The sequence below is a fragment of the Talpa europaea genome (genome assembly GCF_964194135.1).
Source record: "Talpa europaea genome assembly, chromosome: 7".
Taxonomy (NCBI): domain Eukaryota; kingdom Metazoa; phylum Chordata; class Mammalia; order Eulipotyphla; family Talpidae; genus Talpa; species Talpa europaea.
This window is the reverse complement of record NC_140074.1, coordinates 4,361,416-4,383,417: the sequence shown is the minus strand read 5'-3', so window position 1 is coordinate 4,383,417 and position 22,002 is coordinate 4,361,416. Positions and strand designations below refer to the sequence as shown.

The window sequence follows — 22,002 nt, the reverse complement described above, 5'->3', positions numbered from 1 at the left end:
GGTGACTTGATAGTGATGATAATGTGGCAACCTATGGAGCCCTTGTTATGGCCAGCACACAGCACTTTTGTGCATGATCTCATTTCCTTTTTACGACTCTTTGTACTAGGGATTGTTTGGTTTCACACATTAGGAAATTAGGACTCAGGGAGATAGTAATGTGCCCAAAGAACAAGAGTCACCAGTTTGTGGTGTCTGCCTTTATGCCAATATGGTATACTATGGCAGTATTGTATATCTCCTAGAAGATAGCTTAGGCCTTATTGACTGGAGAAATCTTTTGGGGGGCTTACTCAATTCACTAACAGTATGAATTGGAAATTCTCTGAGTCTCGTGTTGGGCCTTCATTCGCGTGGCAACAGTTAGTACCTTGTTCTGACACGCTCAGGAAATTTCAGCGAAACAGCCCCACTGTTGGCCCTGGTGAATTTATCTTGGTGACAATTCAGGCAGCTGCATCTTCACATCAACAAGCAGAGACTCCTGATCCTTGCTCTAGAATGAGTGTGGTTTTCTTTCACAGGAAAACTTAGATAGTTTTGATAGTGGTTCCTGTCTGATTTTATTTTTAATTTTGTTGTAATTTTTGTGGTTCCTACTTTCTCTTTTTCCCCTTTGTCCTCCTGATCGTGGTACTAAATTAGAAGCTCTGGATTCCCTTTCACCGTTCAGTGAGACTGTCAGTGTGATGGGATTGTGCTGGGCCTGGGGAGAGTTGTGTTAAGAATGACCTGGTCCTTTCCCCGCAGTGCACCACCAGCACCGCATGCATGTGTGTCTACGGACTCCTGTCTTTCGTGCTGACCTCGCTGGAGCTGCATACACTGGGCGATCAGCAGGTCAGTTGGCTTTCATGAGGCTCTCTACCTATACACCCAGCTTCGTAACCATCCCCTCACACACTCCTCTGGGGCTGATACAACAGACACTCTACTTTTTAGCTTTTTTTTTTTTTTTTTTTTTTTTTTTTTTTGCGGGACCCTTGCTGGTGGCCAGGGATCGAACTGGTGCTGCAGAGGCTGTGGGCAGCCTCGCAACCCAGCGCTCAACCGCTGCGCCACCAGGGGAGGCCCTTATTAGCTTATTTTCTGTATATCTTACTAGGTTGATTGAGGTAACATTGGTTTACAACACTGTAATTATTTTAGGGATGTAAGTTCTTCACACTCTACTAATGTGTGTTATTAACCATGACCAGCACTACCAAAGTCCTAGTGATCCTTCAACCCAGTCCATTGGGCCCCCTCCCCACCTTAATCCCCGCTTCCCCATACTTTGCAACTGGTAGCCTCAGTTATGTAGCCAGATTTCAAGAGTTTTGGTTAGGTTTTATTTGTTCCTTTGCTTTATTTCTTTACATTCCGTGTAAAGTGTTTGTTTACATTCCGTGTAATGTAAACATGTTTACATTCCGTGTAAAGTGTTTGCAGTGTTTGTGTGTTGTTTTCTTAAAAAAGATTTATTTGTGCATACAGGAGCTGGGGTATAGGCCAGAGATGCGGTATAGTGAGAGGATTCACCAGAGACAGAGTGGGGAACAGAACATGCAGATTGACTAAAGTTCATGCTGAGGGGAGCAGCGGGCGAGTCAGGAGAGGTCTGCTGCGTCATGTGGGTTGCTCCCTGGTGGGCCAGGGATCGAACTCATGCTGCAGACTGTGGATTGCTTCATAGTGCAGTGCCTAACCCCTTGCGCCAGCAGGGAGGCCCTGCGGTGTTTGTGCTTTAATCCATTGCACTTACTGTTATCATGCTCCATTTGTCCCATCTGTGGTCAGTAAGAACTTTTTCAGATTGACTTTGGAGCCTTCGAGAGCTGTATTGCCTTCCGATATGACGGATCGTTAAAGTACTATCTCGTGAAACTCTTGCCCCGATCTGGAGTCCGCCTTTCCAAGTGGCTTCCCGATGCAGTACTTTGTTTAATCCTTACGACAGTACCATGGAACAACTAATCTTCTCACTGTTAAACAGATAAAAGACTTTGACATTCAGAGAGGTTAATTTGCCTAGCATCATTATAACATAAAACATATACCATGGTTAGGGGATGATCTTATATTTCAAATTTGGTTATTTCTGTGTGAAGGTATTGTTTTTATTTTAACAGAATAAAGTAAAAAAAAAGATAGATTGGTTGAACTAGGGAAATAAGCCATCTTCTCCCCCTCAACCCAACAGGATGTAATCGACATAGCATGTGAAGTCCTGGCAGACCCTTCTCTTCCAGAACTATTCTGGGGAACAGTAAGTATGTCATGGGAATCAAACTGATATTCTCTGCAGCAAAGGAATATGTCGAGCATATATTATACTTACATGCTTATACTAATCAAACATACATTATATATTTATACTAATAGGTCTTATACTAATTTTCATGTGTATTTTCTTATTTAATCTTCACAAAAGTTTATGAAATAGATAATGTTACCATCATCACCATGGTCATGCTTACAGGTGCAGTGACTTGCCCAAAATCACATAGCTAGACAGACATGGGATGAGGTTCCAGTCTGTGTGCCTTGAGTCTGTCACGTCACTAGCCAGTGTCTGGCTCTGTCTGAGCAGCGCTGTAACTGGAGTGTACTGTGTCTCACAGTTGTCAGAAGATGATAACTGGATAGGATAAAAATTTGGCTTTGGAGAGAACAGTTTCTCACTAGTACTCAATCCTAGCATTGGCGATAGATCCAGCTGATGAATAAATCTGATTTCCTTTGTGCCATGCCTAACTGATCTGCCTGAATATCAGACCCTCTTTCGTGAGACGCTGTCCAGTCTTACAGAATCACAGTGTTCCCAAGAGAAGCTGGTACTGAACAATGTTCAGATTGAGCACTTGTTGCTCGTGTGTGGTAGCAAATGACTGACATGCTGAGTGATTTTCACTTTAGCAGAAACCTGTCACGCACAGGTGAACAGTGCTGTCTTCCTGCAGAACGGATGGCCAGGAGGAGGTCACTGGAGGCATTAGTAGTCTCTTTTCAGATCCTGACTAAATCAGTTGTTCATAAGCTTTTTAGTGGAAATAGGAAAGTCTTAACTTATTAGGGAGGAATGAGGTCTGTTATTAATTTTAGATTTTCTTATGTTTGCTAGGCAGTTTGGAGATGTGTTAATTCGATAATGTGAAGGTCGTTTACCTCTCTCCTTGCACATAGGAGCCAACCTCCGGTCTTGGGATCATTTTAGACAGTGTATGCGGAATGTTTCCTCACCTCCTCTCCCCGCTCCTGCAGTTGCTACGAGCCCTCGTGTCAGGGAAGTCTACTGCCAAAAAGGTAGGTGGTTTCATTGGTTGCTTAAGGAGAGTGGGAGACGTTCTTTAGGAATCCTTACGTTCCGCATGGCAGTCCTCTGTCATGATAGGAGTCCGTCTAAAGCTGGATGAAAGATGCCAAAGATAGTGCATTCAAGTTTATAAAATTAAATTAAAATCTTTTTATTAAGTGCCTAGTGTAGTTAGTGTGGGAATGAGATAAAATACAAAGTTCTTAGTATCTGACTGGCGTAGAGAATAGTAGATATAAGAAATAAGTCATGAAGCCGGAGGGCATGTGGCATCTCTCTTTTAGGAGTAAAGACCACCCTTCTTAGGAAAGCCACTGTCTGGGGGATTGGGGTGGGGGCAGTGGGTTTGAGTGGGGTGTTCACGAATGGTGATGATTTGGTGAGTGCAAAGGCAGTTCTAAGAAGGGCCACAGTGGTGTTTGGAAGAGCTTTGCATGTCTGCACGTACACAGTTGCGCTGAAAGAGCGGGCAAGCAGGCATGGCACCATGAGCACGACCCCGCGGTGAATGCATGTGGGTTTTTTCTGCATGTTGGCAGGTGTACAGTTTCTTGGATAAGATGTCTTTCTACAATGAACTTTATAAGCACAAGCCCCATGATGTGCTCTCGCATGAAGATGGCACTCTCTGGCGGAGACAAACACCCAAACTCCTTTACCCTCTTGGTAAGAGAAAGTTCTCAGTAAGAACAAGGGTAAGCTACAGAGACTCTTGCTCAGCAACCATGGCCTCTGCGGAGACCGCATCTTCTGATCCTACGTCCTGCAGGACGCCTTTCAAGCCGTAGCTTCTCCACTGTGCCTGTTGATTATGTATGGTCAGTTTTCTCTCTTTTTTACATGATTAGATTATTTCATGTTCATTGAATAAGGGAAGCAGTACAAAGATGTGTTTGTTTTTTTTTAATTTAATTTAATTTTTATTTATTTATTTGTTTGTTTATACATGCACTGGGTACAGTCAGAAGCGCGGGAGGGTAAGAGAATTCACCAGAGCCAGAGCAGGGAGCAGAGCAGGCAGAAGGACCGAAGTACACTGCTGAGGGGAGCAGTGGGCGGCAGGAGAGGTCTGCGCACCATGTGGGACCCTCCTGTGGCCGGGGAGCAGCTGGGGATCGAACCGGCGCCGCAGAGGCTGCGGGCAGCTTCGCAACCCAGAGTTCAACCGCTGCGCCACCGGGGAGGCCCAATAGTACAAAGATGTGTTTTAAAGAGATGGTCTCTTCAGACCTGTGTCCATCATATACTTAGTGTGAAGAGTTTGGCAGTGAACTTTTGCAGATTTCTGTACACACTCAGCTCACCCTATGGCTTGATTTTATTGCATGGATTGGACTCATTCTTTTTAGTAAACTACATAAGTATTGGTGGTTCATAACTTTCTGTCTTTCTCTTATAAAGGACGTTCAGGCTATGTAAGGTTTTTCCCATTACAAATAATGCTGCATCGTGTGGTATTAAAAAGATGCTATTTTATGCTGGTGGCTTATTCCTAGTACATGGAACCCCCAAGGTGGGAGTCTTGGTTAAAGGGTATCCACACTAAAAATTTTAAATCGATGTCCACTGACAGGTGACATGAAGAAACAAAATGTGATATGCATACACCCTAAAAAGAAAGGGAGTTGAGACACCTGCCACAGCAGGGCTGAGCCTGGGAGATGTGACGCTCAGTGAAATAAGACAGTCAGGGAAGGACGTGAGCGCACAATTCTGTTCACATATGTGTGCAACAATGTGAATGCACTTCATGCCACTGGACTGTACACCGAGACAGGTTGAAATATGAAGTTGATATATATATTTTATCACAATTTTGGAAAAATAAATAATTAAAAAGTTTGACTAGATTGTGCCAAATTAGATTGTAGAAAAAAAATAGCAAATTATTTCCTGTTGGTGGTGTTTGAGTGACCAATTTTACTTGTGAGATTGTGTGTATTCTCGGTACTCAACCTGCAAAACAGAAGGACCTGCACCCCTTCTGACGCTGCGTCCTCACCGCCCCCGCCTGTGTCCGAGCCTGCGCCTCCACGAGGTGGTCTTCCTGTGGTGATCCTTTGAATAGAAAACCACTTACGCTCAGCTGTATTTCAGACACGTGGAAAGACTTAACCACCCCAGATGACGAGAGTTTTTGGTTTGGTTTTGTTTTTTTTTTTTTTTTTTTTTTTTTTTTTTTTTTTTTTGCTTTATATTGGAAAAATCTGGGGCAGTATTAGAGACAGGAATCTGTACATCTCTTTGTAACTGAATGTTGGTGTTTGGAACGAGAGTCACCTCATCCCATGGTCTCTTCAGACATTAGGTTAATTTCTCTTCCTCCCTCAGGGGGTCAGACCAACCTTCGCATACCTCAGGGTACCGTGGGCCAAGTCATGCTGGACGACCGGGCTTACCTCGTCCGCTGGGAGTACTCCTACAGCAGCTGGACCCTCTTCACCTGCGAGATTGAAATGCTGCTTCACGTTGTTTCCACTGCAGGTGCGCTCAGTGTGGGGAGACGTCGCTGAGGGAGAGAAAATGGACATGCTGGGAGGATTGGGAGGAGACACAGAAAATTCCATAGTCAGATTTATACCCATCCAGACTGTCATTCGTGCAGTTAGTTTATCTGGGGCTTGGGCTCTCCTGTGAGCTTAAAGGTGTCCTTTTCCGTGAGGTCAGAACTCTCTGTTCCCGCAGATGTGATTCAGCACTGCCAGCGGGTCAAGCCCATCATTGATCTGGTCCATAAGGTCATCAGTACAGACCTGTCCATAGCAGACTGCCTGCTGCCCATCACGTCCCGCATCTACATGCTGCTGCAGCGGTGAGTGCTCGTACGGCCACCGGACCAGGGCACACACTGTGCTCTGTGGGGAGCCTGGGCGAGCTCTCCCCAGTGGAGGGCTCTCCTGTGTTTGTACATCCCTGCTGAGAGGAGGGACTTTGGGAAGAGAGAATTAGAGGACACTTGTGGTGGGACACGACTGTCACCCACTTTGCTGAGGTTAGTGCCGAGTCTGTTCAATCAGGTTAACAACGGTGATCTCCCCGCCTGTGGACGTCATTGCTTCTTGTGTCAATTGCTTGACGGTCTTGGCTGCCCGGAACCCAGCAAAGGTGAGGCACCGACTTCCTACCAGGCAGAAAATGTTGCTGTTGGTGTGTACCTGAAGGCACGTGGCCACTCACACATCTCTTTCCAGGTCTGGACTGATCTTCGTCACACCGGCTTTTTACCATTTGTGGTCCACCAGGTCTCCAACATGAGTCAGATGCTCAGGTGAGCCAGGGTGGACAGATTCTCTTCCCAGGAGAGCCATAGAGCTTTCAGTTCTAGGTTAGCTTAGTTTGTTCTAAAGACGCTTCTCTGTGCCCATTTTGCTGTCTGCCCCTTGCTTACTCAGCCCTGTGCATGGAATAGGAGAAGGGCGAGGGAACGGACACCTGGGACTTGGGACACAGAGGCTGCTGTCCACTTAGGTCACCAGCTGATGGTCCATAGTCTTTAAAGCTGGAGGTAGGGGAGGCATTTCTCATCGGCCATCGTCACAGTGGGTCGGTGGGCATGTGCTTTCCACCCTAGAGCATCCACAGTATCTGGGTCCAGGGCCTGGTTTCCTGCCTGAAGCCCTCAGTATTCTGTGCTTTTCCTTGTTTCCTGGGTCCTGGGGCGCACCTGGGGTTGGCTGTCACTGCAGGCTCCAGCTCACACCAGAGCTTTCCCTCCTTGCTCATTCTTGCTTATGACACTAGCATGTTTTTCTGACATGCGTTCGATTTTATTTATTTATTTTAACTTTAAACTGCTTGAGGTGGTACATTAATAAAATGTTCTTGTTTTCCCTGGGTATAAAGTTGCAGATTAACCACCTGGTCAATACAAGAATGCTCTGTGATTATAGTTTCTTTAAACTTTGAAACTGCCCATCATTCTCTCTGTTTCTTCCCAGTGCGGAGGGGATGAATGCTGGCGGGTATGGAAACCTTCTGATGAACAGTGAACAGCCCCAGGGCGAGTATGGGGTCACTGTCGCCTTTCTGCGCTTGATCACCACTCTTGTCAAGGTAAGTCCCACCAGATGCATTGTCTGGAACAGCTGCCTGTCCCTGCTACTGTCATCATCTTGCCTGCAGGCGGAACGTTGTTCTGGAGTTACCATGGAGGGGTGTTTACTGTGTGCCGGGGTCAGAGCACTTTCATCTGTGTTCACATTAATACTCTGCCAGTGTGGCAAGCACAGTGACCGCCAGGCTGTTTTGATGGTGGCCCACAGTCACACACACATTCATCGCGGTATGCACACATCACACTGCGTGTGAGCCTCTGGTAGCTTCTCCGTGAACGTGACGCTTACTGTGCAGCATGCACACTGATATTTTCTAGTAAGTTCATTTTATTTTATTATTTAATTTAATTTATTTTTAAAAGATTTATTTATTTATACAAGCACTGGGTACAGTCAGAAGTGCGGGAGGGTGAGAGAATTCACCAGAGGCAGAGTGGAGAGTAGAGCAGGCAGACTGACGAAGTACACTGCTGAGGGGAGCAGCGGGCACAGCAGGAGAGGTCTGTCGCGCCATGTGGGACCTTCGCCCGGTGGCCGGGGATCGAACTGGCACTGCAGAGACTGCGGGCAGCTTCGCAACCCAGCGCTCAACTGCTGTGCCACCGGGAAGGCCCTAAGTTCATTTTATAATCCATCAATGAAACACAGCTCAGTTTGAAAATTACTGGTGTGACTTGGATTTCAGAGGGATTTCAGGTTGACCACTTGCCAACTGCAGGTGTAGAACTTCTCAGAACCTCTGTAAGGTGGGGATGATAAATGGTCTCTACCGCATGGAGTTGCTTAGAGGACCACACTTGAAAAGAACTCAGCATTCTTTCAGTGGGAATCAGCACGTGCTTATTAACAAGATAGAAAGAGTCCTGTGGAGAGGTACACAGAGACAGAAATTGGTAAATTTTAAAATCCCCATTTTTAACTTAAGGAAGCTGATGTTAACAAGGAATGTCAGGTCAGAGTATCAGAGACCTTTCCGGTGTTCCTGTGGCAGGGCAGAGGACTGGGGCTAGCTGGGGGTCAGGACGGTAAATCTTGCGGTCTCTAGCATGGCGATCCTGTGTCCCTTGTGTTTAGGGACCTCCCTTTTTCCCAGATTTAGCCTTCACCCCTCTCCTTCCTGTAGGTATGCTTCGTGACATTGTCACATTCTCTCTTTAGTCCTTTATTCTAGAGAAACCCACAACTTGGACTCCGTTGAGTTTCAGTGTTCTGGTATTTCTTGTTCTCACTGATGGCTAAGGTTGGCCTGGATTTCCCTTGACTGTGATGTTGGAGTTAAGTCTTTACTAACTAAATGACTTTTCCCTAAAAGGCATAAGAGGCCCTCATTGCATGGTCTCTTGTAGGGGCAGCTTGGTAGTACCCAGAGCCAAGGTCTGGTGCCCTGTGTCATGTTTGTGCTGAAGGAGATGCTTCCCAGCTACCACAAGTGGCGCTACAACTCCCACGGTGTGAGGGAACAGATTGGTAAGGAAAAGAAGGAGCAGGGAAGAGCTGAGGGATTCTGGCCTCCCAGAGATCTTTCTCTCCCTTTCCTGGGATGGGATCAACACACCAGGTCACATTCCTGTGTCTTTTCTGGGTCCAGGTTGCCTGATCCTGGAGCTGATTCATGCGATACTGAACCTGTGCCACGAGACAGACCTGCACAGCAGGTACGAGGCACTGGCTGCTGAGGCTTGGTGCTCCAGCATGCTGCCTGCCATGCCCTGAGCAGATATGGGCTTCTGCTGTGCAGAGCCAGCTCGTTCTTCCAAGGACCTCACCTTGATGGAGCCTGAGCTTGGTACCCTTGAGTTCTGAGTTGCTTTCCACTGGGCTGCTTATCCTTTGTACCTGCATGGAGAGAAGAGCAAATGAAATGGGCTCAAGATTGTTTCCCGTTAGGTTTAGATTTCTGACCCCTCACTCAGAATTGTGTCTGTCTTGTAGTCACACTCCCAGCCTGCAGTCTCTCTGCATCTGCAGCCTGGCCTACACAGAAGCAGGACAGACAGTCATCAACATCATGGGCATCGGCGTGGACACCATCGACATGGTGATGGCTGCTCAGCCCCGAAGGTAGGGCTGCCTCTTTCCCATTCCCCATTTATCTTTCTCATGCCTGAATGTTCTGAGGGCTCTTAATGCGCAGTGGCTTTTTTTTTTTTTTTTAATAGAGGCATGTTTTATTTATTTGTTTGTTTGTGTGTTTGTTTGTTTGTTTATGCATGCACTGGGTACAGTCAGAAGCGCGGGAGGGTGAGAGAATTCACCAGAGCCAGAGCTGGGAGCAGAGCAGGCAGAAGGACCGAGCAGGAGAGGAGGAGCAGCGGGCGGCAGGAGAGGTCTGCGCGCCATGTGGGACCCTCCTCCTCAAGTGGCCGGGGAGCAGCCGGGGATCAAACCGGCGCCGCAGAGGCCGTGGGCATCTTAGCAACCCAGCGCTCAACCGCTGCGCCACCGGGGAGGCCCTTTTTTTTTTTAAAGATCATTTATTTATACAAGCACTGGGTACAGTCAGAAGCACGGGAGGGTGATAGAATTCACCAGAGCCAGAGCGGGGAGCAGAACAGGCAGACTGACGAAGTACACTGCTGAGGGGAGCAGCGGGCGGCAGGAGAGGTCTGCGCGCCATGTGGGACCCTTGCCCGGCGGCCAGGGATCGAACCAGCGCTGCAGAGGCTGCGGGCATCTTCACAACCCAGCGCTCAACTGTTGTGCCGCCGGGGAGGCCTTGCAGTGCCTTTTTAAGACAAATCTGTTCTTCCTTGGACGTAGCCTGTTAGACTCCAGTGGCACCGTATAGACTGGCACTTAGCAAAGGGAGTGATTTCCTCCTCCTCCCGCCTAGCTTGTGCTAGGGCCTCTAACAGAAGCTGTTGAACTCTGGGATTATGGTTGGAACCTGATTCATAGAGAGCACATATGTGACGAGTGAAGTCATTTGTCTGAATCAATTTTGGTTTCCATTTGGCACCCTAGTGATGGGGCAGAGGGCCAGGGCCAGGGCCAGCTGCTGATCAAGACAGTGAAACTGGCATTTTCTGTCACCAACAATGTTATTCGGCTGAAACCGCCTTCCAATGTGGTGTCCCCCCTGGAACAGGCTCTCACACAACATGGTATGTATGTGTCTTTCAGTCAGCAACACTTCTGTCCCTAGTGCTTGCTTCTGGCTGCATCTTTAAAGGCCAGTAGTAATTTCTGCTTAACTCCTTGAGGCAATTTGGGAATGATCACCAGCTTTCATCCTCGACTTAGAAAGGAGAGGACTGGATCATACTTCTTTTTTGCTTCCCAGTGATGCAGGATGATAGTTAAGAACACATGTTAAAAGCCAGACTGCTTTGGTTCAGGTTTTGGCTCAAACCAGCTATGTCCCCTCTGGCACGTATTTTCTCTGTTCTTAACAAAGCGGGGTGAGATATTTACCCCTAAGTATTGTCTGTCCCCTTGGCTACTAAACACAAGGACGTGTACGGCCCTCAGGCACTTGAGGGTCAATTCCTTCCTATGTTTGTGCCTTTTTGAACAGCAGCTTCTTCTTTTCAGAGCTTGAGTCAGCCCTAGTTGGTGTCTAAACTGGTCCCTGTGCATCTTCAGGTGCCCACGGGAACAACCTGATCGCTGTTCTTGCCAAATATATCTACCACAAACACGACCCTGCATTGCCACGTCTTGCCATCCAGCTGCTGAAACGCCTGGCCACGGTAGGATTACACCTCACCAGCAAAACCCCGGAAACTGACTTGTGCTTGAGTCCACTCTCACCTTCTCCCACAAGAAGCTTATCGCTCGGACTCCTGAGTTGTTTTTTTTCCTTAAAGATTTATTTTTTATGCACACAAGAACTGGGGTACAGGCCAGAGGTGCGGGAGGGTGAGAGGATTCACCAGAGACAGTAGGGAGCAGAACGGGCTGATTGACTGAAATACACTGCTGAGGGGAGCAGCGGGGAGACAGGAGAGGTCTGCTGCGCCACGTGGGTAGTTCCCTGGCTGGGGATCAAACTCGTGCCGCAGTGGCTGCAGATAGCTTTGTAGGTTGCATCTTAATCCCTTGCACCACCAGGGAGTTCTCTCACATATCCTAATTTATCTGAACGGTTTTCTCTTGTAAGCGGTGCTGCAGTGACCCTTTTTATCCATAGGAACTCTGTAAACTTTTATTTACAGAATTCAGTGAATATTTTAATTGTTGTTAGACATTTCCAAATTAACCTCCAGAATGGATTGTAGCAGTTTATATTCCTAACACAAAATCTTGTATCCTTACTTTCAAAATGACTTCATTTCAAAATGCCCAGTCTAATAGGCAAATCAGTATAACCTCATTTTTCACTTTGCATTTATTTAACCATGAAGGGCATCTTTTGATGTAAATTACTGTTTCATCTTCCGCTGTAGTTTTTGGGGTGTTGTCCCTTCCGACCCAAAGTTGTAGGTCTGGGTGTTTCTCTTCCCCTCCGTTTTCTGAGCATTCTCCAGCATCCTCTGCTGGCGCCTGGAAGTGGTGCTCTAAGCCCCCGTGTCCCGGTCTCGCCAGGTGGCCCCGATGTCCGTGTACGCGTGTCTGGGCAACGACGCAGCTGCCATCCGCGATGCCTTCCTGACCCGACTGCAGAGCAAGATTGAGGACATGCGCATCAAAGTCATGATTCTGGAATTCCTCACGGTTGCAGTGGAGACTCAGCCAGGCCTCATCGAACTGTTTCTGAATCTGGAGGTGAAGGATGGCAGTGACGGCTCCAAGGTGAGACTGCACTGGGACCACGCTGGGAGCTGGCTCTGCGGGAGGGGTGCTGGGCTCTGCAGGTGAGGGGCCTGGCAGTGCTGTGGGGCTGATCTCCGCCTGGCTCTCTCACAGGAGTTCAGCCTTGGAGTGTGGAGCTGCCTCCACGTCGTGCTGGAGTTGATCGATTCCCAGCAGCAGGATCGGTACTGGTGCCCACCACTGCTGCATCATGCAGCCATTGCCTTCCTGCATGCCCTGTGGCAGGACCGCCGGGACAGTGCCATGCTGGTCCTCCGAACCAAGTGAGCCTGACAGTAGGAATTCCTTATCCTCTAGTGACTATGTCACTTCCGGTATCAGAGGTGTGTCGTGACAGCTCCTGGGGAATGCACACAGGAAGTGCCAGTGCCAGCCTGTGTGCAGGGGTCCAACTCATTCTTTCCAGTGCTGCCACCAGCAGTGTCATTTTCCCCCTGCGGGGAGGATGTGCTTAGCATAGAGTTCCTGGCATCTTCTGCGAACCCCTTCAAACCCACTATTCTGAGAAACAGTAGGCGCCAGTGAGACTAGTTTGTTCAAGCCACTGCATTGAAGAAGACACCCTGTTCTTTTAGACCCTGTTTGCACAAGGGGAAGGGACCTTAAAGTCGCCGTGTGGTCATCTGCCTCCTCTCTTTCCCCTCTCTCTCCTTTGTGGGGCTTTGGGAAATACACAGTGAAATGAATCATGAGGATTTTATTGGTCAACTTTATGATATACAGGTTTATAGGAGAGAAAAGACTCGCTCTATGGGAAGCCCCACGTTGATCTGGCAGCAGTTGATCTAGGCGTCACTGTTCCACCAGCACTAGCTGTGTGGAGAGAACCACGCGGCGGGGAGGGAGCAAAGTGTGTGCGAGAGAAAGTGATTTCCAACATGAATTTTCTTTTTTAGACCCAAGTTTTGGGAGAATTTAACCAGTCCACTGTTTGGAACGCTTTCTCCTCCCTCTGAAACATCTGAGGTAAGCTGGGGCTGCTGGCGGGGGCGATCTGTCAGCGGGTGGGGATGCGACTGGAAGTCCTAGGGAGGAAAGGCAAGACTGAGAGACTGAGGTGTAGAAAATGAGTCCCTCCCCAGTTCATCAGCCAGGATGTTTTCTTCGTTAGAAGCTTCTTTCTCAGACAAGTGCTTGCTTCCTTTCCCCCTGATGTCTTGCTTTGGGAAGGAAAGTGGCACGCCCTGCCCTGGCGGTGGCTCCGGCGTCTTCTCCACTCCCTTGGGGACACTGTGGACCTGACGCTTCTGCTCTTGCAAGTCAGATGCGCTTTCACGTCCGATAGGGAATGTGCTTTCTTGTTTTCCAAGTATTGGGCCCCCGTCCGTGTCCTGTTCCCATGTGGGGAGAGCAGGGAGGAGGTTCTCCTCGTGATTGGTGTCTGCTCTGCTCTCCCCTCCACAGCCCAGCATCCTGGAAACCTGTGCCCTAATCATGAAGATAATTTGCTTGGAGATATACTATGTAGTTAAGTGAGTCCTTTCCCCTTCTGAGATTTAAACTCAAGGCTGAGGGTGGGGGAGGGCCATGGTGGCCTACCACTGGGGGTGTGCTCTGTGAGCCAAGGCAGAGGTGAGAGCTGGTTGGGGGCCCTTTGTGGAGGGCCACTGAATTGTGTCCCTGGCCACTCCGTTGATGGCATTTATGATTGTCAGAAAGAGTTATGGTGACGCAAACTCCATGTGCTCAGGATTTTATGGAGGAGGAATCCTGGAAAAGGCCTCACCTAACCCATTATGTTGAGCGAGAAGTAGGAGTCCCACACATTGGAGGTGATCCCGAAGCCGTCTGCCTTTAAGCCCATGTGAGGTTGCTTTCTCTGCCTCAGCAAGGGTCTGTGCCCATTACCTTCCCCTCTGCTTTCACAACCCAACTGTAGGTTTTGTTTTTCCTTGACACCCCAGGGGCTCATTGGACCAGTCACTGAAAGACACGCTCAAGAAATTCTCCAGCGAGAAGCGCTTTGCCTACTGGTCAGGGTACGTCAAGTCCTTGGCGGTTCACATGGCCGACACGGAGGGCAGCAGCTGTACCTCCCTCGTCGAGTATCAGGTGCTGGTCTCCGCCTGGAGGATGCTGCTCATCATTGCCACCAGTCACGTAAGAACCGCCTCGGGACTGTTTTCTCTTTGGTGTCTTAGCAACAGCGTGCTGGGACGCCTGACAGATACAGCCCCTTGGGATGAAGAATGAGTCAGGGTTTTCCCTGGGGTGCTAAACTAGAACAGGTTCTATGCCCAAAGATTGGGCTAGTAGTAGGAGTACTTGAGGGTGTTGGTTCCAAGATACCTGTAAGAAAAGTCCAGAAAAGTCATCTTAAACCGCTCTAGACATTTCTCAAAGCCACCTGTGGCTATCTTTGTGCCTGTGGCTAGGCTTTAGGGACCCCTTCCTTCATGTCCCTCTCATGCACTTGTGTAATTGCCTTCTCGTGCTGTGTGCCTGGTGGACGCCGGATAAATACTTGTGGACAAGTCAGCAGGCAGCTGTGACAGCTGCAGTAGTCCCCTTTCAAGAAAGCATTTTGTTTTCATTGATTCTAGAAACTGCATTTTCTGGTCTGAGAAAAAGAGCAGAGGCCTTGTCTCTGCCCTGCGTGTCTCCTGAGAGTCGCAGCTGTTTTTAGTCGACGTTTGGACAGACTTTGCCTGTGTTCTTCCTTGACTTTCTGTGTGCGTGCGGTTTGGCACTGCCATGCTGGTGTGGGAATCCAGATCAGTGTCTTGACTTTGTTAGTGACTTCAGTGTGATCGGTAGGCCTCCCTCTCACATGCGATGGGAGGCTTTCCCTGTGCCAGAGCGCCGGTGCACCTGCCGCTGGAGCTGTGCTGCGGCACATGGGTTTGAACCCGAGACTGCAGACACACCGCTAGGCTCAGCCATCCTTGGGAACTGGTTGATTCCCCAGGGTACAACCAGTGTCTCTTGCCTTTTAGGCCCTAGCTAGGCACACCAGTGCTTGAACTGTAGCTCTGAAAATCTCACTTTCTATTTTCCCCAGGAAACCTATCTGGTTAAATCCAGAAAATCAATCATTTATTCATTCATTTAATGGGTACTAATGAAATGTTTAGCATGTGCCGGGCACAGGGCCATAGCAGTGATGAAGGCAGATAGCTTCTGATCTCGTGAGGGAGGCAAATGGCAAACAAATTCATACAAAACTTTGAGGTTGTGCTCATTCTCTATGAAGGAGATACTCAGGATGCTGTGGTAGTGATGGTTAACGTTCGGTAAAAGTAATCAAGGAGCCCTTTCTGAGGGGGTGATATCCAAGTGTGAAGAGGCTTGGTAGGTGGACAGACTGGAAGAGAGTGGTCTAAGCAGATGGAGTCACACTACAAAGATCCAGAAGTGGGAAAGAGCCTGGCATGTTCAGGGGAAAGGGAGGAGGCCTGTACTCCCGGAGCAGAGTGAGCACAAGTTGGGGTGATACCAAAACCCACTGGACAGATCTGGTGGGGCCTCCCAGGCTGTGCACGGGGAAGTGCCTTCAGACCCTCTGAAGGGTCTGAGCAGAGTAAGGATATAGTCAGGAGGAGGTGAACCTGGGCTTGAACCTGACTGTACCTAAGGGTGGACAGAAAAGCCCCAAGGCCCTTGAGGCCCACTTAAATCCGGAGACAATGACTTTTCAGCGGTTCATTGTCAGAAAGAGGACCCTATGTCAGAAGTAGTTTCCCTGTTCACATCATTTTCCTGTTCCTTTGCAGGCTGAGATAATGCACTTGACCGACTCTGCAGTGCGTCACCAGCTCTTTGTTGATGTGCTCGACGGAACCAAAGCGTTAGTAAGTGTGTCTGGGAGATTTCACATCCCCCAGGGTGGAGGTCTCCGAGGTCACGTGGCGTCATGAATCTCCAGCCTTGCAGGCGGTCAAGTCAAAGGCTCCTTTGGCTGGGAGGACTGAGGCTGCAGTGGGGAGACAGGTTACTGCTGCCAGGCCAGTCCCTGGCCTCCCTTAGGGTCCTCTTCCCCCCGGGTCCTCTCCCCCCCGGACCCACCCCCGTGAATGCACTGCTGGGAGAGAAGGGTGTGAGGCTGAAAGGTGCTCTGTGGATGGATCTCAGATCCTCCCCGCTAGCCAGCTCATAGGCTCCTGTCTCCCCTCAGCTTGTGGTCCCAGGCTCCGTGAATTGCCTGCGCCTCGGCTCCATGATGTGCACGCTGCTGCTCATCCTCCTCCGGCAGTGGAAGCGGTGAGCCCCCGGACATGGGCCCGCTGGGTCCTCTTCACTGACTCTTTACCTTCCCAAAGGGGAGAAAGTGGGTATGGATGGGTCAGCTCCCCACCACAGGCAGCAGGGCTGACCACAGATAAGGATGTGAAGCAGGCTTCCCACGAGTGTCCTGAGATACGGAGCAAGGGTCTCCTGCCCCCTCTGCCCCTTGTCACCTCTAGAGAGTTAGGGGCCGTGGACGAAGTCCTCGCCCCCTTGACGGAGATCCTGGAGGGAGTTCTGCAGGCTGACCAGCAGCTCATGGAGAAGACCAAGGCCAAGGTGTTCTCAGCATTCATCACAGTGTTGCAGATGAAAGAGATGAGAGGTGAGAGCCAGGGGAATTTGACCCCACTCCTGCCGGCTGCTCACCAGAACAGGGCTTCCACCTGCTCAGAGCTAGAGGTCACCCCTGCGAGGTTTGAGTTCTGGTTTGGAAGTTGTTTTTTTTTTTGTTTTTAAGATTTATTTATTTATACAAGCCCTGGGTACAGTCAGAAGTGTAGGAGGGTGAGAGAATTCACCAGAGCCAGAGCAGTGAGCAGAACAGGCAGACTGATGAAATACACTGCTGAGGGGAGCAGCGGGCGGCAGGAGAGGTCTGCGCACCATGTGAGACCCTCGCTCGCCCACGGCCGGGGATCGAACCGGTGCTGCAGAGGCTGCGAGCAGCTTCGCAGCCCAGCACTCAACCATGGGAGGCCCGGGTTTGGAAGTCTTTAAGAAAACTTTTCTCCCCAACCTGCCTCCCCTCTTCCCATGGGAGATTTGCCCCCTCCTGGCCCATATCAGGGATTCCCATTGCATGCCTAGGGGAGAGACCATGGTGGGCGGTGGGAGGTGGCACGGTGGGCCTCACCACGACCCCTCCTGTCTGCTCTGCAGTGAGTGACATCCCCCAGTACTCCCAGCTCGTGCTGAATGTCTGTGAGACCCTCCAAGAGGAGGTGATTGCACTCTTCGACCAGACCCGCCACAGTCTGGCGTCAGGCAGTGCCACGGAGGACAAGGACAGTATGGAGACTGACGACTGCTCACGGCCACGGCAGAAGGACCAGCGAGATGGGGTGAGGGTGCACCCCGGAGAGCTGTGCAGCTGCTCTGCGCCAGGCCCTGGGGGTGATTAGCAAATGGGACAGAATCGCTGCACACACAGAGTGCACTGCCTCCTGGAAAAGTCTGACTCAGAGGCAGCGCAGACAAGCATGGGGGGAGAGGAGAACGTAGAAGCCTGGGCTTCTCACCTGCGCTGGCAGCATCCGTAGAGTCAGGCAGGGCACAGCGAGCGGGAGGGGTGAGCATTGCCTGGCAACCTGAGAAGGACAGGTACGAGCAAAGGTGCGGGGAGGCAGCGGGGCTCTTGGCTCTGGGTCTCACGTGACAGGGAACCACGTAAGGATCGTAAGCGGGGGAGACAGCGGTTGGATCTGTATCTAGCAGGGTTATGGGGAACAGAGTGGGGTGGTGTGTGGAGACGGGGCCATGGCCTGTGAGTGGGCCTGGCAGTGAGCGCCTCTGTCATAGCCAGCCTTCTTAAATGAGTGGAAGTGAAGATTCCGCAGGCTCTGCAGGCCATCAGGGTGGGCAGCAGTCAGAGCTAAGTCTGAGTCTGCCTGCCCGGGGCACCTTGTAAAGTGTGACTGAGCTGTGGGCCAAGATCAGTGTGAAAGGCCGCTGTCTAAGGAGTCAGTGAGAGGGTCGGAGAGGAGGGAGAAGAAACTCCTAGGAGGTGCATCAAGAGGGGTGCCCACTTGTGAGCGAGTGAATTTAGAGGTGGGCGGCCGGACCAGATGTGGGCGGCCGTCTCCGATGGCAGTTGGGTGACTGGCGTGGAGAGGTCATGAACGTGGGCAAAGTTGCTGTTCTAAGAGGGCAACTTGGGAGCGGGCGGGATGGGGAGAGATCCGAGTTCTGTCTGTCACGTTCACTTGGAGGTGTGGGTGTCCCCGTGCGGTTGTGGGGACAGGTGCTGGGTTGGCTCCCCCCACCCCCGCCCCGTTGCTCTTTTTCCTTTTTACCTACATTTGCCCCTGGGCCCCAGCAGGTGTGTGTTCTGGGCCTCCACCTGGCCAAGGAGCTGTGCGAGGTGGATGAGGATGGTGACTCATGGCTGCAGGTGACCCGCAGGCTCCCCATCCTGCCGACCCTCCTCACCACCCTGGAGGTGAGCCTTCGCATGCGGCAGAATCTGCACTTCACCGAGGCCTCACTGCACCTGCTCCTCACTCTTGCTCGCACACAGCAGGTAGGAGGCCGGGTGGGGCCTGTCACCACCACCTGTTATCCCGGAAGCTGCTGGGCTGGGTGGCTGCCGGCAGGTTCCCTCTCCTTCCATGTCTTTCCCTCCCAGGGAGCCGCAGCAGTGGCAGGAGCCGGCATCACCCAGAGCATTTGTCTGCCCCTCCTCAGCGTGTACCAGCTCAGCGCCAATGGCGCGGTGCAGGTGAGCACCAGGACCCTGCGCTGGCCAGACCGCAGGTTCTAAGACAGGTGCCCCGCCCCCACCCCTTAGGCTTTCACTTGCCCAGGAAGAAGTGGCTTAAGTGACTCGTCTAAGGACTGATGGTACAGAATCCTTCCCACCCCCATGCTGAGATAAGCTTCCCACCCTCCAAAGAGATAATCTCGGCAGACTAGTGATGGCCAGCCCGGACGACAGTGCCCTCTCCTCAGCCCTTCTCCTCCAGGCAGTGATTGGCCCCTGCTGATTTTCTCCTCTGAGCAGCCAGAGGGCCGTAGCTGCTCTCCCTATCAGCTGGCAGCGGTGCTGCCCTGCCCTGATCTGGCCCACTGTGTCTTAGACACCTAGTGCCTCTCGGAAGTCCCTGGACGCCCCCTCGTGGCCGGGGGTCTACCGCCTGTCCATGTCTCTGATGGAGCGACTCCTCAAGACTCTGCGTTACAACTTCCTGACTGAGGCCCTGGATTTTGTGGGGGTTCACCAAGAGCGGACCTTGCAGGTGGGCTGCCAGTAGTGTGGGTGGCACTTGGGGAAACAGAGGGTCCCAGCCATTCCACACTTGAGGCTTGGCAGTGAGGGGTGATGGAAGCCCCTAGTTCTGAGGCGCCCTAAGGATGACTGGCTGGTGGCAGCCAGAGCACAGGTGCCCTACTGAGGGGCGTGGTGGGGTCAGCAGAGAACCTTTTTCTCAGAACGCCAAGGCACCCATTTTGCTGCCTCCTAAGAGTGTTTGTGGGCCCAGGACCTGTGCTCCCCATGGGAAGGCGGGTCCCTAAGTCACTGTCCTTCCTGGGTCTCCCCCAGTGCCTCAATGCAGTGAGGACAGTGCAGAGTCTAGCCTGCCTGGAAGAGGCGGATCACACCGTGGGCTTCATCCTGCAGCTCTCCAACTTCAGGAAGGAGTGGCACTTCCACCTGCCGCAGCTCCTGCGGGATGTCCAGGTGCAACCCCGCCCGTCTCTGGGAGGGTCTGGGGCTCTGCTCGGGAACAGGCAGCAGCAGGCACTCTGGGACACCCCAGTGACTTGCAGGCCTGTTTTGGTGCATGGGCTTTCTCGGGCAGCATGGGGTTGGTGCGTTCCTGTTGCCTCCTCTGGAGCTAGTTTCCTTCCACAGTGAAGGGCAGCCTCTGGGGTAAGAACGTGGGGTCTGTCAGAGGAACCTCGGTTCACAGCCCTGGGAAGTGGAGACACAGGCTCTGGAGTCAGGCACCTCGCGGTGGTGACCTGGGCCAAGTCCCTCCTCTCTTTCTCAGCCTTTTCCTGGTGTAAAATGGGAAAACAGCCCCCATCTTAGTTACTTCCTCAGGACCTCACACCGTCCCAGGCACGTCGCTGGGTCCTGAAGCAGTCCTGGCACCTGTGGGCCGGGGTTTGCCGCTGGAGAGTGTAGAGGGCGTGTCAGAGTGCTTAGTGCAGAAGGAGGGGGAGCCCATGCTTGGCTGGGCAGCTGCCTATGACCCTCATCCCTCTGCTCTTCGCTTCAGGTGAACCTGGGCTACCTATGCCAGGCCTGCACCTCCCTCCTGCACAGCCGCAAGATGCTGCAGCACTACTTGCAGGTAACCGCCCTTCCCCCCCGTGGTGCCCTCAGGCCTCGCCCGTGGAATCCCTGTGTTCTATCTGCACTTCCTGTCTCTCCCCAGAACAAAAATGGGGATGGCATCCCCTCAACTGTCGCCCCCCGAGTTCAACGACCACCCACAGCTGCCCCTGCTGCCCCCTCCTCCTCCAAGCAGCCCACTGCCGACATAGAGGCCACCGAGCAGCGGGCCCTGCATGCAGTCCAGTACGGGCTGCTCAAGATCCTCAGCAGGACCCTGGCGGCCCTGCGCCACTTCACCCCGGACGTCTGCCAGATCCTGCTGGATCAGGTACCGGCCTCCAGTCTCCATGCTGCGAGCCTTGGAAGTTTGCGCCATGCTGCGCCCCGCCCTTGCAAACTCACTGGCTGGATCCTTAGTCCTAGAGCCCCATCTAGGCCCTGATTCGCTCTCGTTTTGCCTTGCAGTCCCTGGACCTGGCCGAATACAACTTCCTGTTTGCTCTGAGCTTTACCACTCCCACCTTTGACTCTGAAGTGGCCCCCTCCTTCGGGACCCTTCTGGCTACAGTGAACGTGGCCCTAAACATGCTTGGAGAGGTAAGTTGGGTGTTGTCAGAGCTGGCCTCCCGCCCCCAGCCTCCTGCCCACACCTTGGGCCTGGTACGTGGCTGCTGAGCCCGAGGCGAGTGTGGGGCCCGCCTGCGAGGACGCAGTGGAGTCATGGACAGGACTATTCAGCAGTGAGGTCCCTGCCACCATATGGCTTTACTGCCTCTTGATTCTCTTCCTCTAGCTGGACAAGAAAAAGGAGCCCCTCACCCAGGCCGTGGGGCTCAGCACTCAGGCTGAAGGGACCAGAACGCTGAAGTGAGCAAGTCCTCCTGGGATGTTTGGGGTGGGGCAGTCACGGGCAGCTCCGTCTTGGCCCAGCGGCCCTTCACCACAGCGTCCAATCCTGCCCCTTCTCCAGGTCTCTCCTGATGTTCACCATGGAGAACTGCTTCTACTTGCTCATCTCCCAGGCGATGCGCTACCTGAGGGACCCAGCCGTGCACCCCCGGGACAAGCAGCGCATGAAGCAGGAGCTCAGCTCGGAGCTGGTAGGAGTAGACCCGGGGCCCTGACTTGGGGGCAGGGCAGGGGGAAGAACCCTGGGGGCCCGCCGGACACAGCCTCGTGAGCTGCCTCTTCTCTCCTAGAGCACGCTGCTCTCCAGCCTCTCGCGCTACTTCCGCCGGGGAGCTCCCAGCTCCCCTGCCACGGGCATCCTCCCCTCGCCGCAGGGCAAGTCCTCCTCCCTGTCCAAGGCCAGCCCTGAGAGCCAGGAGCCTCTGATCCAGCTGGTGCAGGCCTTTGTCCGCCACGTGCAGAGATAGGGCAGGGGCCCGCCGCCCGCCTGCCCGCCACCAGCCTGCACGGCAGCCCCGGGCAGTGGGGTTGCTGCTGGCCTGCCACCCCACCTGGGACCGAGAGCAGCCTCTCCCCGCGTAGCCGCGACTCCGACCACCCGCCCACTGGCGTTATTTTTGTAATAGATCGAGAGGTCAACAGCAGGGGGGACGAGTTGGCTGTGCTCATGCTCTCGCGTTCAGAATGCCCCAGAGGGGTGCTCCTTCCCTTCAGCCGTCCTCACAGGACTTGACTGCTCGGGGGGCGGGGGAGCCAACGTC

General features: G+C 52.1%; 1 protein-coding gene across 2 annotated transcripts in view; it reads left to right on the top strand.

Moving 5' to 3' along the window:
• Nucleotides 1–21,708, top strand: part of NUP188 (nucleoporin 188) — a gene marked incomplete at both ends in the record, with an annotated part of 41,621 nt that extends 19,913 nt beyond the window's left edge. Inside the window, 33 exons of one of the 2 annotated variants that reach the window (XM_084236107.1) lie at nucleotides 751–840; nucleotides 2,183–2,248; nucleotides 3,166–3,285; nucleotides 3,835–3,961; nucleotides 5,627–5,779; nucleotides 5,981–6,107; nucleotides 6,313–6,400; nucleotides 6,487–6,563; nucleotides 7,234–7,348; nucleotides 8,697–8,817; nucleotides 8,939–9,005; nucleotides 9,283–9,411; nucleotides 10,315–10,454; nucleotides 10,936–11,042; nucleotides 11,878–12,084; nucleotides 12,199–12,368; nucleotides 13,002–13,071; nucleotides 13,510–13,577; nucleotides 14,010–14,205; nucleotides 15,819–15,896; nucleotides 16,220–16,305; nucleotides 16,509–16,654; nucleotides 17,212–17,393; nucleotides 18,371–18,571; nucleotides 18,677–18,769; nucleotides 19,128–19,286; nucleotides 19,592–19,729; nucleotides 20,274–20,348; nucleotides 20,433–20,660; nucleotides 20,798–20,929; nucleotides 21,126–21,199; nucleotides 21,303–21,432; nucleotides 21,532–21,708. In XM_084236107.1, the coding sequence (XP_084092233.1) occupies nucleotides 751–840; nucleotides 2,183–2,248; nucleotides 3,166–3,285; nucleotides 3,835–3,961; nucleotides 5,627–5,779; nucleotides 5,981–6,107; nucleotides 6,313–6,400; nucleotides 6,487–6,563; nucleotides 7,234–7,348; nucleotides 8,697–8,817; nucleotides 8,939–9,005; nucleotides 9,283–9,411; nucleotides 10,315–10,454; nucleotides 10,936–11,042; nucleotides 11,878–12,084; nucleotides 12,199–12,368; nucleotides 13,002–13,071; nucleotides 13,510–13,577; nucleotides 14,010–14,205; nucleotides 15,819–15,896; nucleotides 16,220–16,305; nucleotides 16,509–16,654; nucleotides 17,212–17,393; nucleotides 18,371–18,571; nucleotides 18,677–18,769; nucleotides 19,128–19,286; nucleotides 19,592–19,729; nucleotides 20,274–20,348; nucleotides 20,433–20,660; nucleotides 20,798–20,929; nucleotides 21,126–21,199; nucleotides 21,303–21,432; nucleotides 21,532–21,708 (4,137 nt within the window). Of the gene's footprint in view, nucleotides 1–750; nucleotides 841–2,182; nucleotides 2,249–3,165; nucleotides 3,286–3,834; nucleotides 3,962–5,626; nucleotides 5,780–5,980; nucleotides 6,108–6,312; nucleotides 6,401–6,486; nucleotides 6,564–7,233; nucleotides 7,349–8,696; nucleotides 8,818–8,938; nucleotides 9,006–9,282; nucleotides 9,412–10,314; nucleotides 10,455–10,935; nucleotides 11,043–11,877; nucleotides 12,085–12,198; nucleotides 12,369–13,001; nucleotides 13,072–13,509; nucleotides 13,578–14,009; nucleotides 14,206–15,818; nucleotides 15,897–16,219; nucleotides 16,306–16,508; nucleotides 16,655–17,211; nucleotides 17,394–18,367; nucleotides 18,572–18,676; nucleotides 18,770–19,127; nucleotides 19,287–19,591; nucleotides 19,730–20,273; nucleotides 20,349–20,432; nucleotides 20,661–20,797; nucleotides 20,930–21,125; nucleotides 21,200–21,302; nucleotides 21,433–21,531 lie in introns of both variants that reach the window. The other variant, XM_084236106.1, reaches the window with a different exon arrangement.
• Between the last annotated feature and the right edge of the window lie 294 nt (nucleotides 21,709–22,002).